General features: G+C 42.4%; 1 protein-coding gene and 1 long non-coding RNA gene across 3 annotated transcripts in view; both read right to left on the bottom strand.

The window, feature by feature from the left end:
• The window catches only part of LOC135102368 (uncharacterized), a 74,911-nt gene extending 71,363 nt beyond the window's left edge, over positions 1–3,548 (bottom strand). Inside the window, exon 1 of the long non-coding RNA XR_010269639.1 lies at positions 2,885–3,548. This is a non-coding gene — a long non-coding RNA (uncharacterized LOC135102368). The remainder of the gene's footprint in view (positions 1–2,884) is intronic.
• A 2,419-nt stretch (positions 3,549–5,967) lies between these two features.
• Positions 5,968–12,500, bottom strand: part of LOC135102370 (tubulin alpha-1 chain) — a 17,811-nt gene continuing 11,278 nt past the window's right edge. Inside the window, exons 1-5 of one of the 2 annotated variants that reach the window (XM_064007499.1) lie at positions 11,628–11,764; positions 9,219–9,441; positions 8,856–9,028; positions 8,438–8,566; positions 5,968–6,915 (exon numbers count right to left, since the gene is read on the bottom strand). In XM_064007499.1, the coding sequence (XP_063863569.1) occupies positions 6,091–6,915; positions 8,438–8,566; positions 8,856–9,028; positions 9,219–9,441; positions 11,628–11,630 (1,353 nt within the window). In that variant the 5' untranslated portion in view covers positions 11,631–11,764 and the 3' untranslated portion in view covers positions 5,968–6,090. Of the gene's footprint in view, positions 6,916–8,437; positions 8,567–8,855; positions 9,029–9,218; positions 9,442–11,627; positions 11,765–12,500 lie in introns of those variants that run through there. The other variant, XM_064007500.1, reaches the window with a different exon arrangement.

Raw genomic sequence — 12,500 nt, forward strand, 5'->3', positions numbered from 1 at the left:
CCTCTCTTTACATTTCAACTGATTCATTTCGTCTTATGTTTAAGCATCTTCCATTTTATTATCCTCCTTATCATCCTTCCCTTCCATTCATTCTCCTTCTTTTCCCCTTCCATTTATCCTCCTCTTCCTCCTCCCACTACTGCATTCCTCACTTTCATTTCAAGCACCTGTCTGCCTAAATACACATTCTCTTCTCATCTTAAATGTCTTTGCTTCAACACACATTCCTTCTCTCCTCTCCTCTCAGTCAGCTATTGAAAAATGCTAATTCTTCATCTTGTTCTCTTTCTTACGTCACTCCATCAATACCACAGTGTCGACTCCCTCTGAGCATCTTCCAGCCTCACTCCCAAGACTCCAAACTTGTCTCCTCTTCACCTGTGTCATAATGGTTATGTTCACGCTCCACTTAGCATCCCATCCCTGGTCTTGGAAACGTTTGATGCTCTCGTCCTCTCACTTTCATTGGCATCCTCCTATCACACCACACGACGCCTCACACTCGGGTGGCGCCATATGACTCAGGTGTTGCGGCGCCTTAAGAACACTGATGCCTTTCATTCATTCATCCCATTGGCAACTCGACTGTATCTTCCCTAGCATCCCTGCAAGACCCTCACACTCCCAAGGGTGATGTAGGAAAGATAGCTGGGGTTAGTAATCACGAGAGGACTATAAATAACGGGTTCAAGCTGGATTACATTAGGAGGATTTTGTTCACGAGTAATAGACGATAAATATTCAGTAATCTCGTCTCTAATGGGAAGTCATCAGGAAGTTTTAAAGGGATTAGATAAGTTAATGGATAGAGGTAAGAAGTGAATGTATGTATGTTTCATGAATGGACTGCCACGTGTAGGTCTGCTGTCTTCTTGTAGTTTTATGTTATGATGCTGGCGTTTCGTTGCACCTGTTTAAAGTGTCCCCGTTATCTTCTTGCACTCTACTTATCTACCGGTGCAACCCCTGGCAGGTGTTTCAGTTCATGAGGTAAGTAACGCTTCGGCCCTGCATTCCTCTCCTGTCGTCTATTCATTGCTTCAGCGACCCTTCCTGAGACTACCTCCAAGTAGTTAACCACAAATCAGCATCAACCATTTCAGTCTTAACACAGAATATTGTCAGTAAGTTATATACATCGCAGCAGTTGCTTTCAGGGATCGACAGTACTTTTACTCTCTTGATCCAGTGACACGATAAATCCCTGTCAGGGGGAGGGCAGGAGGGGTGAGCGGGCCTAGCATAGCGCCAGTCCCGACACCCGGTGAATGGGGGAGGGACATCGAAAACGGTCATGATTATAGGCAACCTCCAGCGTATTAATGTTAATTTGCGCGCGTACATGTAATTATTACAAACCAGTAGCAGTTATTACGCTGGCATGTTGTATTATCACGACGGTGTACACCTGTGAAGCACCGACCCGCCTCAAGAGGGATCGAACACGCGACACGGGGTGAGGAAGCGCAACATTACCCGCTCTGCTTAACGTGACGCCAACAGCTGGCTGCTTGGATGGACGGACAGCCATGCGTACTCGTACACACACCAGTCACTTACACAGCGCGCATCACAGAAAAGGCAGCCGCCCACGCTACTTTCCTGGTTAGATTAGGTCATAATACAATGGAACAATTACCCTCACCTAATCCATCTCAAAGGTAGCTAGTGTGACTAATTCCAGGTGAACCCACAACTCCACTCTTCAATATCGTTTCTCGCTCATATCAGCAAGGCGGCTAAGAATCATTCCGTGGAAGGACGTGGGCGATCAGCTGACACCGCACTACCTCATAACTCATCCTGACCCAGCTAAGCACACCCTTGCCGCCCATAAAGCGCCCCTCCTCCTCGAGAAGCCTTGACGAACTGATAAAAATGAGGGTCGTCATCATATACGCTCTTCTTTATACTGCACGAGTGTCCCTAGGATTGAACCAGGGCAGGCCTGACAGTTATGAGATGCACTGTTTGCTGGGCTAAAGACGACCATCTACAGCGTTGTGAAAAGACCTACACGCAAACCATCACGGTAACAACAGCGGTAGTAGTAGTAGTAGTAGTAGTAGTAGTAGTAGTAGTAGTAGTAGTAGTAGTAGTAGTAGTGGTAGTAGTAGTTGTTTTAACTACTACTACTACTACTACTACAATGTGTAATGATGGTATTGACGGCAAATGATACCTTAATCATATTGCAATACACATATGTATATACCAGTTGTACAGGTGTTCCGAGAAGCACTCTACCTGTACAAGAAAGGAGGCAAGGCGTCGGTCATGCCATTCAACAGATCACACAGCACACCGGACACCTGTAACATACTCAAGGCCAACACACCTCTTATATGGCGATCCAAGTTAAGTATACAGTTCCCTCGCTTCGCTAATAATAGGAACTCGCTTCACATCAACGCCTCGGGGAAAACAAGAACTATATTGCCCTCCAACACTTCAACACATGACGCTGCTGTCCACACACCCACTCCCGGGACGAGCCTCGCACCATCACCGCACAAGACCCACAAATACCACTGATCACGTATATACACACGCAGAGACAGACACACAGGACAGCCACACACACACACATACACACACACACACACACACACATTTACCCCTGCAAACCCGCCGTGCACGACCCGACCTATGCTTTGGGGGTCACTCGGCATATCAGTGAAGACCAGGGTAAAGTTTAGCGGCATGAGAGTTAGGACTGTGAGAGATATGAAGGAACTAGCATCTCGATTCTCCAGCAGCAACCCGGCAGCCTCCCACCAGAACCTGGGTGCCCGCCTCGCCTGGCTCTCTGCCCGCAAATGTAACTACCGCCTTCACTTTCTCCTCCCTCGTACTGTCACCAACAATTCGCCGTGTGACTTACCTTTAGAGGAAGACAAAATTTCGCCGCCAGCACCAGAACGAAACAGAGTATCACTGTAATTAACAGTTTATTTCACTGATCCTCCTCACCAGCACCACACGCACCTCCTCACACTAGCTTCACATCTGACACACTGAAGCCTGCTGTTATTCCCTGTATGCACCTCCCCATGCACGGCTAAACTACACACACCACTATTCGCTTATTTTCGACTCCTATCTCATTTCAAGTTTATGTTTGGTATTTCATATACAATTATAGTAAAATCTCGATGGCATTCTGTTCACTAATTTAACAAAAGAGTGAATTCATATTAAGTGGGAACCGCTATGAAGTTGGGAGTCTGGCCGCTCGTGAGAACAGCCACGTGAGGTTCTTCCGTGTTCCTCGGCAGATGGCAGTGAAGGAGGTTCATCCGCCACATCTAAGGGGAAGCTGTTCTAATTCAACATATTGATTCGGACCGCAAAAACTAATTTTCTGGTTTCATGAGATATTGTTTTATCCCTAAATGAATACCTGGTAATCTATTATAGATTTTTATACCATGCTGGTCCTGTATTTATATACCTACGTAATTACAACGCTATGGTTAACAAGAGATGAATGAGTAAAGACCAGCAATAAATGCGAAAAAAATACAAAAAATAAATAAATAAATAAATAAAAATAAATATAAAAAGAATATATATATATATATATATATATATATATATATATATATATATATATATATATATATATATATATATATATATATATATATATATATATATACAGACACATTATTTATCCTACTGGGACCAAGCAGTTATCTTCTGCGTGAAAAGCCTACTTAGATAATAATAATAAAAAACAAACAAACAAGAAAATGAGATCTCATTCTTTCAAGAAACCGATTCCCCGATAATTTGATAAACGAAACATATATTAACATATCAGTTAAGCTTTAGATATTCATTATCTAGGATTCCAAACATACTTATAATTGTAAACAATTTATAAACGGAAGAAATGCAAAAATGTAACATGTGCGCGTTTGTATTTTCGCTATAAGCATATTCCTAATACACTAATTTATGCATTGCCCAGTGTTGTTGCCATTTAGGAATACTTGTGTATTCCACGCATGTGTTGATTTTTTTACAATCATTTTCGCAACGATTTTTTTTTTTTTTTTTTTTCACGATATTCAAAAACATCTACCATATCATAGTTTAGCCTTAACACAATGAAAGTAAGAAAACGTGATTGTGGTTGGGGTAACAATACTAAAGTTGAGAAGGCGGACACGGTAGCGGGAAGGGATGGCGTGATCCTTGGCACTCTACCCCTCTTCAGTTTTATCCTATACAAATACTGAGAAACTGGTGGTAATACCTGCTTCTCATGACACATTCCACTGTACTCACATCACAAAGGTACCTTTTTTTTATTAATTTATGTACCACTAATATTACGTTAGAATAATGAAAGAAGAAAAAACATAAGTTGTTGTAACTACAATTATTTCCCTGTGAATTATGTGTTGTTGAAGGAATTATAATACTATGCTGTTAGTTCTTTAGGTAAGTTTGAGAAATGTTGATGAGCAGACTCAACATCTTGGCCAACCTGAACCATCCTGAGTAGTAGGAGTAGAAAGCACCATGGCTGGTACTATAAAACCAATGCTAAGAATCAGCTATAAATTCATATTATATTCAAAATGGCAGATGTTTGTCATAAATAATTCATAAGTGGTATGAATCTGTCATATACGCTATGAAATTTTTATAAGTTTGTGGCGCAGCTACACCTGCCCCGGTGTTGCAAGGCTTATAAGTCACTCATAACGTAGCATGGCCGAACTAGTTCGTGCGCGCCATTCCAGAGAATTTCATGAGGAGGAATATTTTCAGTGAACTGATTGATGCTGAGCTCATCAAGAGGTATTGATTACAACATGCAAGCATTGTTTTTGTCACAGACTGGGTGCGCCCAGTGCTCTTGAAATCTTCAGCGGCAAACAAAACGCTCTCTTCAGAGGTTAAGGTAATAACATAAAGGTACCACCCTGCGGCTGGAAAACTGCAACTGTGCGATGGGGATGACTTGGATCACAACAAACCATGGCCAGGGTTGTGGCGAAAACATTGGATACCTCATGTGTACATCATCTTCACAAAGTATATAAAGCTGTTTGGCAATGAACATCTCCAGCAGGAAAAATAATTATTTCAGGAAAATGCTCGATTTCTTGATTACCTGTAGTTGGTGCAATTGATTGAGGTCTTAAAAGGATTGTGAGACCAAGAGTTTGAAGTAGATAACGTGAATAGAGCTATCAGCATCAGCTTCCAGGTAATTATTGATGCGAGGTACAGGATCATTGACTTGAGATGCATGCAAAGTGGCCAGGCTCAGTGTACGTTTCTCGGATATTGTATGAAATTAGGATCATGTTGGCTACATTTCAGATGGCTATGGCAGCAAAACTTGGCTAATGACTACCAAACTAGTTGTATGCAAGCAAAGTTATCTACATTATTGCAGATACCAAGTGAAGTTAATCTGTTGCAATCATACATCAATCACAATGACAAATTTATAAAATCCATGTAATAGTATGCCCAATAACTTCAGAAACTACAGCTTCTAAGTGAACCATCAGCATGATGCTTCCAGGACATTCACCCTATGATGGTACAGACAGCCCCCAATGAACTTCAAACAAGGCTTTCTCCACATACCGAAGTTTCATGTACTTCATGGACAAAGTTCATCCACTTAATTCAAGGCATTTGGTTACAGCTTCTAGTCCAAAAATTCTATTGACATTATCTCAAATACTTCCTTCAAAATGCTGCTGTAACCCAACTTGGTTTCCTTTAGCTTATGAGTTTTTCCAAGTCTTGTAACCCAGATACTTGCATTCACTGAAGGTGTATGGAACTACATGTTCAATAAACTAACACAAAGTGCTAATTGTAACCCACGAATGTCAATTCTCATAAGTTACATAACATGAAATTACACAAATTCCAAACTAAGCATTTATTTCTTTAATGTACCAAAATGTTATTTCATGAAATAATACAATATTTAATTTTGAGCTAGGCATTTATTTTTGGAACGTGTACCAAAATATGGAATTTTGTTCATTTAAATGACAGGAATGTTTATCTCCAGAAGAGTTTGTAATGCCTGCCGGCACAGGTGAGCACTTAGTACTCGTCTCCTTCGATGTCCTCACCGTCAGCAGAGTCCATGCCCACCTCTTCGTAGTCCTTCTCCAGGGCAGCGAGATCCTCACGAGCCTCTGTGAACTCGCCCTCCTCCATACCCTCACCAACATACCAGTGCACGAAGGCACGCTTGGCATACATCAGATCAAACTTGTGGTCAAGGCGTGCCCAGGCCTCAGCGATGGCAGTGGTGTTGGACAGCATGCACACAGCACGAGACACCTTAGCCAGGTCACCACCAGGTACCACAGTGGGTGGCTGGTAGTTGATGCCCACCTTGAACCCAGTGGGACACCAGTCCACGAACTGGATGGACCTCTTGGTCTTGATCGAGGCAATGGCTGCATTGACATCCTTGGGCACCACATCACCACGGAACAAAAGGCAGCAGGCCATGTATTTGCCATGTCGTGGGTCACACTTTACCATCTGGTTGGCAGGTTCAAAGCAGGCATTGGTGATTTCTGCTACAGACAGCTGTTCATGGTAAGCCTTCTCAGAAGAAATTACTGGTGCATAGGTGACCAAGGGGAAGTGGATCCTAGGATAGGGAACCAAGTTTGTCTGGAATTCAGTCAGATCTACATTGAGGGCACCATCAAATCTAAGAGAGGCAGTAATGGAAGAGACAATCTGGCCAATGAGCCTGTTGAGGTTGGTGTAGGATGGGCGCTCAATGTCCAGGTTCCTGCGGCAGATGTCATAGATGGCTTCATTGTCAACCATGAAGGCACAGTCGGAGTGTTCGAGGGTGGTGTGGGTGGTCAGGATGGAGTTGTAAGGCTCAACAACAGCAGTGGCAACCTAAGAACAAAATTACATTCCATCAGCAAGGAATGCTTGTGGGGAATAACTAAAATAGTCCACAATTAATAATAATGGAGTTAGTGGCCTGAAACCATATTGTAACGACACCAAAATGACACTTGGCTCGTGTCCAACCCTAAAGAAATCTTGGGAGCCTTCAAGGAAAACCCTAATAATGAGGCATCTCAAAGTAACTACAAAATTTTGCTTGAGAAGATAACTACAAAATTTTGCTTGAGAAGAGATTGCAGGAATGCAACTGATTAGGACAGCAATGTTTATTATTATTAATACAGAGGATTATTTGCTACCTATCCACATCCAACACACAGCTTCCTCCAGGGGTGGCAATTGCAGAACCTCCACCCCTTCCAATCTAGACACTTCCTCCATGTTTGGCCTTCAGTGCCACCTCTTTCACACATGTATTCCTTTATCCAATCCTTCCTTCTCATAAATGGCCTTCCTCTCCTATTGACACCTTCAGCTTTCTTCAGCTTTCTTCACACTTTAAAAATTCAGTGCTCTTCATTATCTTACTATAGCCATACCATCTTAAGTATACTCCTTTTAACTCCATCACTGAACACCACTTTCACAGATGCTTATGCTGTCACACAATCCTTCATGCTTATCATCCCCTACACCAACTATCTCTACTTCCTACTCTTCCAACTGACACTACCCACTCTCCAAGTGACACTACCCATATCCCTCTCCTACGTTTACAAATGTATTCTTTTATACATTTTCCTCTTTTCCCTTTCATACTATTGGGGGTCCCAAGATTAATGCACATGCTTTTCCTCTTCCCTAACTTTAACACCACATCACCTTCCATGACACTCCATTCATACAAGATTCCTGCACACCTGCTAAATCAACCATTCCCTTCCTAACATTTTCTACTTTCCTCTTCCCAGCTGCACTTATTCCATTCACATGAACAAAGAACATTTGGTGCCATCTTCCCCACTTGGCAAGGTGGAGCCCCCCTCCTCTCTAGCTAAGCCTTAATGTCCACTCCAAAAGGGGCCACTAGCAGTTGGCATGGCTAGATAAACGCTTTTCTGGAGGGACAGGTCACCAAACAACAGGAAGTTATTCAAGTCTTCTACAAAACCAATACCTGAAACCCTAAACTTCCTTGGCCTTCCACCTTTCAAGGTGTACCAGCTTACCATTCTAATGAACCAGATCCTTTATAATTACTGGTCTTAATAATGCTGGGAAAATGCTCCAGTTATTACATCCACTACATCATAAAGGACTAATACACCAAAAAAAGTATATACCAACACTAAAACAACAAAAATAAGGTACTAATAAAATAAGGCAAACAAAAGAAAATGAAGTTATTAATTTGTAAAATAAACTTGTAAAAAATTACAAGCTTACAAATAAAACATGCAAATAAGATTATGCATACAATACAAGATTAAGACAAATGCAAATAAAATAAGATACACTAATTACTAATAAAGAATAACATCACATAAAAAGTACAACCAAAGCTCACCTGAGGGGCAGGATAAATAGCGAATTCCAACTTGCTCTTCTTGCCATAATCAACTGAGAGTCTTTCCATCAACAGAGAAGTGAAGCCTGAGCCAGTGCCGCCGCCGAATGAGTGGAAGATGAGGAAGCCCTGTAGACAATGGTTAGGGTGAATCAGTCACACAGGTTCAATTACATAAAAATGAAGCAAATATGATCATGATGCATTAAGGAGAGTATTGACAAGATGAATGCTCAATTACAACAAAATAAAGCAACCATGACCAAGGAGAGTATTGGCAAGTCAAGACAAATGTATCTGAAGTTAAAATAGCCATATGCCACCTGCAGACCCATGTGATGATATATGGGTATAAAAATAATGATTAAGTGAACATTTCACAATCCTGTAACAGCATAATCAAAAGTGCTGCACACACCTGCAGGCCAGTGCACTGGTCAGCCAGCTTACGGATCCTGTCCAACACCACGTCCACGATCTCCTTGCCAATGGTGTAGTGGCCACGGGCATAGTTGTTTGCTGCATCTTCCTTGCCAGTGATCAGCTGCTCGGGATGGAACAGCTGTCTGTACACACCTGTACGCACCTCATCTAGAACACAAGAATGGCAAGTTAGTAAGTTTTAAAACTCAACATTTGCCAATTAAGATTTTGAAAAATGTTAATTGGCAAGACCATTAGTGACCAACAAATTTGATCAAAGAAGCATTTATGCATGTGGCAAAGTATTATTTCATTGGAGGAATATAAAATAAGGTATAGCCTGCAATGAAACACCTACCAACAACAGAGGGCTCCAGATCAACAAACACTGCTCTAGGAACATGTTTCCCTGAGCCAGTCTCACTGAAGAATGTGTTGAAGGAGTCATCGCCAACCCCAATGGTCTTGTCAGATGGCATCTGGCCATCAGGCTGGATGCCATGCTCCAAGCAGTACAGCTCCCAGCAGGCATTGCCCATCTGCACGCCAGCCTGGCCCACATGGACGGAGATACACTCACGCTGCAGGAAGAGAACACTTATTAGATACTACTGGTGGTGGTGGTGGTACAATGACGTACAACTCAAGTGATGGACAGATTCCTAAATGCATTGTAGGGATGAAATTTCGACATTACACTAAATTTACATAAATACAAGATGGAACTGAAGGGAATAAACTATACTTGTTTCATTTAGCCATCCATCAAGATAAAAAAAATTTCCGTAATCTTCCTGAAAGCTGATTTCCATCCTCCTACGTAGATTACAACTCTCCCTTAATTTTTTTTTTTTTTTCAAAACTGCTTGTTGTCGTAAATCTGTTTATTTAAATGAACCTGCAAAGTTAAAATATACACTTTTATTTAGGAGAGAGAGAGAGAGAGAGAGAGAGAGAGAGAGAGAGAGAGAGAGAGAGAGAGAGAGAGAGAGAGAGAGAGAGAGAGAGAGAGAGAGAGAGAGAATTACCACTCGGGAATGTAGCGTCACGTCCTTCCGTCCATGGTATCAGTTACCAAACCACCAACAGGATATCGCAGCAAGGAATTTTCCTTCTATTTAGGTTTGTACTATTATCTTCATGGCTTTAGTATTTCATAGACTTCATTGGCTGGCCATGTAGCAGGATGAATGACATCGAAGCCTTGGTTTCTTACTTGCCCTCAGTTCTCCAAGATACTCTACAAAGTGTCGGTTACCAACCATTTTACTGCCCCTCTCAACCGCCATCCACTCTCTCTGTCTCTCTCTCTCTCTCTCTCTCTCTCTCTCTCTCTCTCTGACCTTAGCACCCACCGACCCAAAACTTCAACCTTCAGAAAAGACCGCACTTTCTATTTTTTTTTTTTTTTCCCGCAAGCACGAATGTACACTAACGACCAAAAAACCCAACTTGGAAAACACAAATGATTAACTAGCGAATTTCTGCACCTTCCATCTTGAAATTGCAACAGTAGCTACTATACACCTCTCCCCCCAGTATGTAAACAAGCACTACTATACTCCTCTCCCGCAGTTAAGTCAACAAGCACTCCCCAGAGCAAACATTTCCCTGAAGCACAAGGCATCCCAAGTAATAAGAAAAGTCGCCGAGCCGGTTCATTCCGACACACAAGGGGCCGGAAATTGCGTCACGAGGCTCTCAGTCATGCGTCACCCCCCAGCACTCCTCCAGCACCCCCTTGCTGCTGCCTCCTTCCCACATCCCTCCCTCCCTCCTCTGCTCTCCGCGCCTCATCGCTCTTCACTCCATCCCCCCGCCTCCCTCTCTGCCTCCCACCGGCCTCCACAAACCGCTCCTTTCCTCGCCCCCTTCACCTCTCTCTCTCTCTCTCTCTCTCTCTCTCTCTCTCTCTCTCTCTCTAACGGATTTTAGATCTCTCAGAAACCTAACGGATTTTAGATACAAGTTTTAAATTTTATCATTACATCATGCAACAAACTTCTATGAAATATTTGAACTCAGAACTACAACGGACAAATATCAAGTTTCTACTGGTGATATTTGAGAGCAGGACGGGTAGGCATCGGGGAGAGAACCAGAATTAAGTGGAAATACAACTATTCCTCGGTGCAAGCCTAAATTCCCCTAGCTAGTGGCTTGTACAACTTCTCATATAACCGCTGAATGAAAGGATTAAGCACGAGCACACCCTAATTAAACACTATATCAGAGGCATGTTAAATTATACAAAATCGCATATCAAACTTGCATAACTAAACCAGTGGGAAATTTACCTATACTTCATATTGCAGGGGAAATACAGCTAAAGCCTTCAGCCAGACAGGGGAGGGCTCACGTGGCGCCAAGGAGCGGGTGGGTGGCGGGGCGGCAGACAGCGGCAGCCTCCCAAGTGCAGGGTGGTGGTGGTGGTGCTGGTGGCAAGGCTCAGGGGCCCGCGAAGGGTGGCCGGTAAACTCCCCACAAATCCTTCATACCTCCACTATTAATCCTCATACTTCATTAAATACAATCCCCATGCATGTCGAAGTCTCCAGTACCACCGCCCTGCCTCCCGCACGACGTGCTATCTAAGGGTTACGAGATACTGCGAGGGCAGGAGTGTGACATTCCTCGCCGGCATTCAAACTGACGGCATTTGAAAGTGGATCATGTTTTGTGGATCAATACTTGTTTGGCGAGCCGCACACTGCCACCCTGCATCTCAACACTAGCTATGAGGGTAATTCTATGTGTCTGTACTTACCATGTTGGTGGATTTCAGGTAAAGTTGGAATAGAAGAACTTAAGTTGAACCCTCTCACAGGACCTTCGTGTGGTGTTCCCGCGATTGGCCTGCGCGCCACACCTCTCCTCCGCTTATATACCCTCGGTCCTGGCCTCTGCGCATGCGCTATAGTATTGGTGTACATCTTTCACAAGATTTTTTTTCTTTATTTTCTAAAAGCAATGTAAGATACCATACAGTTGTATTCTATATAGATGTACTATTCATTTTTATAAGTTAAATTTCATCCACCACTAGTTGCTTGTTATTAGTGAAAGCATACGTCAAAATTATGACATGTCACGCTGGTATTTCCATGAAGTTTCCAGGAACGGAGAGGCATGTTATCATAACTATAACAAGTCATTTTCAAAGACCATACAGTGATGTCATGCATTTTAAGCCAATGATAATGAGAATATAATTACGTAGCCAGAGTTGATAAAATAGAAAAGAGAGGTGTAGACCGGTTATTCATGAAGATGGGACGGGAAATTCCTCTGCGGTAGCATCCACTTGTAGACATAAACCAATAATAGTCTTGATTACACAGTTTACTAGAAGCACCAAATAAGGAATTGAGACAACCTTTATCATATCACCTACCTTCATTTTCCTGTCAATTACATAAAATCTACAATCGTCAAATACTTTCATCCGCTCATAGAAATTCAAACCCGCTATTATGTGGTTTGGGAATTATATACGCTATAACAACAAACAAACATTACAAAACAGGTAATTACGGACATCTACACAACCATCAACGTGCAGCAAACAATTTACAGTTTCTTACCAGGGAAAATTTGTGCTTAAGTAGTTTTTGCGTCTGAAAAGTTCCTTGGAGAAAGG

The sequence above is a fragment of the Scylla paramamosain genome, chromosome 7 (assembly GCF_035594125.1).
Source record: "Scylla paramamosain isolate STU-SP2022 chromosome 7, ASM3559412v1, whole genome shotgun sequence".
Classification (NCBI taxonomy): Eukaryota; Metazoa; Arthropoda; class Malacostraca; order Decapoda; family Portunidae; genus Scylla; species Scylla paramamosain.